Raw genomic sequence first — 1480 nt, forward strand, 5'->3', positions numbered from 1 at the left:
TCTTCAAAATGTCTTCATAAATAATTGAGAGATCCACTGTTGTAAAGATCAGAAAACAAAATAGGTAAACAAAGTAAAAAAATATATCTATTTTCAGTTAAAACATTTTTGTATACATTAGAATTATTTAAAAAAAAAATTTAAGGACTATTTCTTAATGACTGTAAAATATTTTTCACATTCATATATGTTGACATTAATTTGACTTTTTTTGTTTTTTATTGCATTACATTTTCTCTCCATTTTATGTCTTTCTACTCAGTTTGGCTGACTTTTAGTTTCATTAACCATCAAATTTATTTATATTTATTTATGTTTTATATTTTGCAACAGTGAATTATTACTTCTACATGATGGCCTATGGTTACTGCTTTTAAAACATATAATGGAAAAAACAACTGTGATCATTGATAATGGCAGCGGTTTCTGCCGTGCTGGATTTTCAAATGAATGCCAACCTAAATCAGTGATCAGGACAGTTATTGAAGTCCCCGACTTCAAAGTAAAGATGCAAGGAACTCAGAGCTACGACAACAAGAACTCTGCTGACCACTATTCTTTTTTGGATATAAGACCCATAAATCATGGGATAATCACAGAATGGAGGCTAATTGAGCTTTTATGGGATCATATATTTAAATGCGAACTGAATGTGTTCTCTGAAAACCAAGTGGTCTTCATGAATGACTCTCCTTCCAGTCCAACAACGAACCGGGAGATGATGGCAGAGATCTTATTTGAGAGCTTTCATGTTCTAGGACTTCAGGTTTCCAACACTGCGTTCCATTCATTATGCTCTGCTGGAAATGTTACTGGACTCGTCATTGATAGTGGGTTTGATGTGTCCCATACAACAGCTATTATAGAAGGAAAGACTATAAGGGATGGTACCTTTCGCTTGGACATTGCTGGAAACAATCTGACTAATTATCTTTCTTGCCTTCTAAAAGAGGCCAATCGGATTCCTCCTGGATTTAATCATGAACAATTAATACACCTGAAGGAGAAATACTGCTATGTATCTTTAGATTTTGACCAGGACATGGCAATGCAACATCAGCCATATACTATTAAACTACCAGATGGTAGTAAGATTGCGTTAGGGAAGGAAAAGTTCCAATGCTTCGAGCCATTATTTAACCCACAAATTTTACAGATTGATTTTCCAGGCCTTCATAAGATGACATTACAAACCATTGAGAAGGTTCCTCCCCAATATACAAATGAAGTCATCCAAAATATAGTCCTCGCTGGAGGTTCCTCAAAATGTGAGAGATTTCCTGTACGCATTAGGGAAGAAATATTCAGGCTTTGTCCTTTAAATTATGGCCCTAAGTTCATAGCCCATCCTGCAAGAAGCACGGCGGCATGGAATGGAGCAGCAATCATAGCTTCCCTTAATATTTCAAAGAATATTGTTATTACCAAGGATGAATACAATGAACATGGGGCAGCCTATGTCCATCAAAAATTCTTTTAG

At 35.2% G+C, this 1480-nt stretch overlaps 1 protein-coding gene across 1 annotated transcript; it reads left to right on the forward strand.

The window, feature by feature from the left end:
* The first annotated feature begins 385 nt into the window (after positions 1–385).
* On the forward strand, positions 386–1480 carry LOC142140513 (uncharacterized). Its single transcript, XM_075198257.1, has one exon. It carries the CDS (start codon positions 386–388, stop codon positions 1478–1480), a length of 1095 nt encoding a protein of 364 aa, XP_075054358.1.

Source organism: Mixophyes fleayi, chromosome 1, assembly GCF_038048845.1.
Source record: "Mixophyes fleayi isolate aMixFle1 chromosome 1, aMixFle1.hap1, whole genome shotgun sequence".
NCBI lineage: Eukaryota > Metazoa > Chordata > Amphibia > Anura > Limnodynastidae > Mixophyes > Mixophyes fleayi.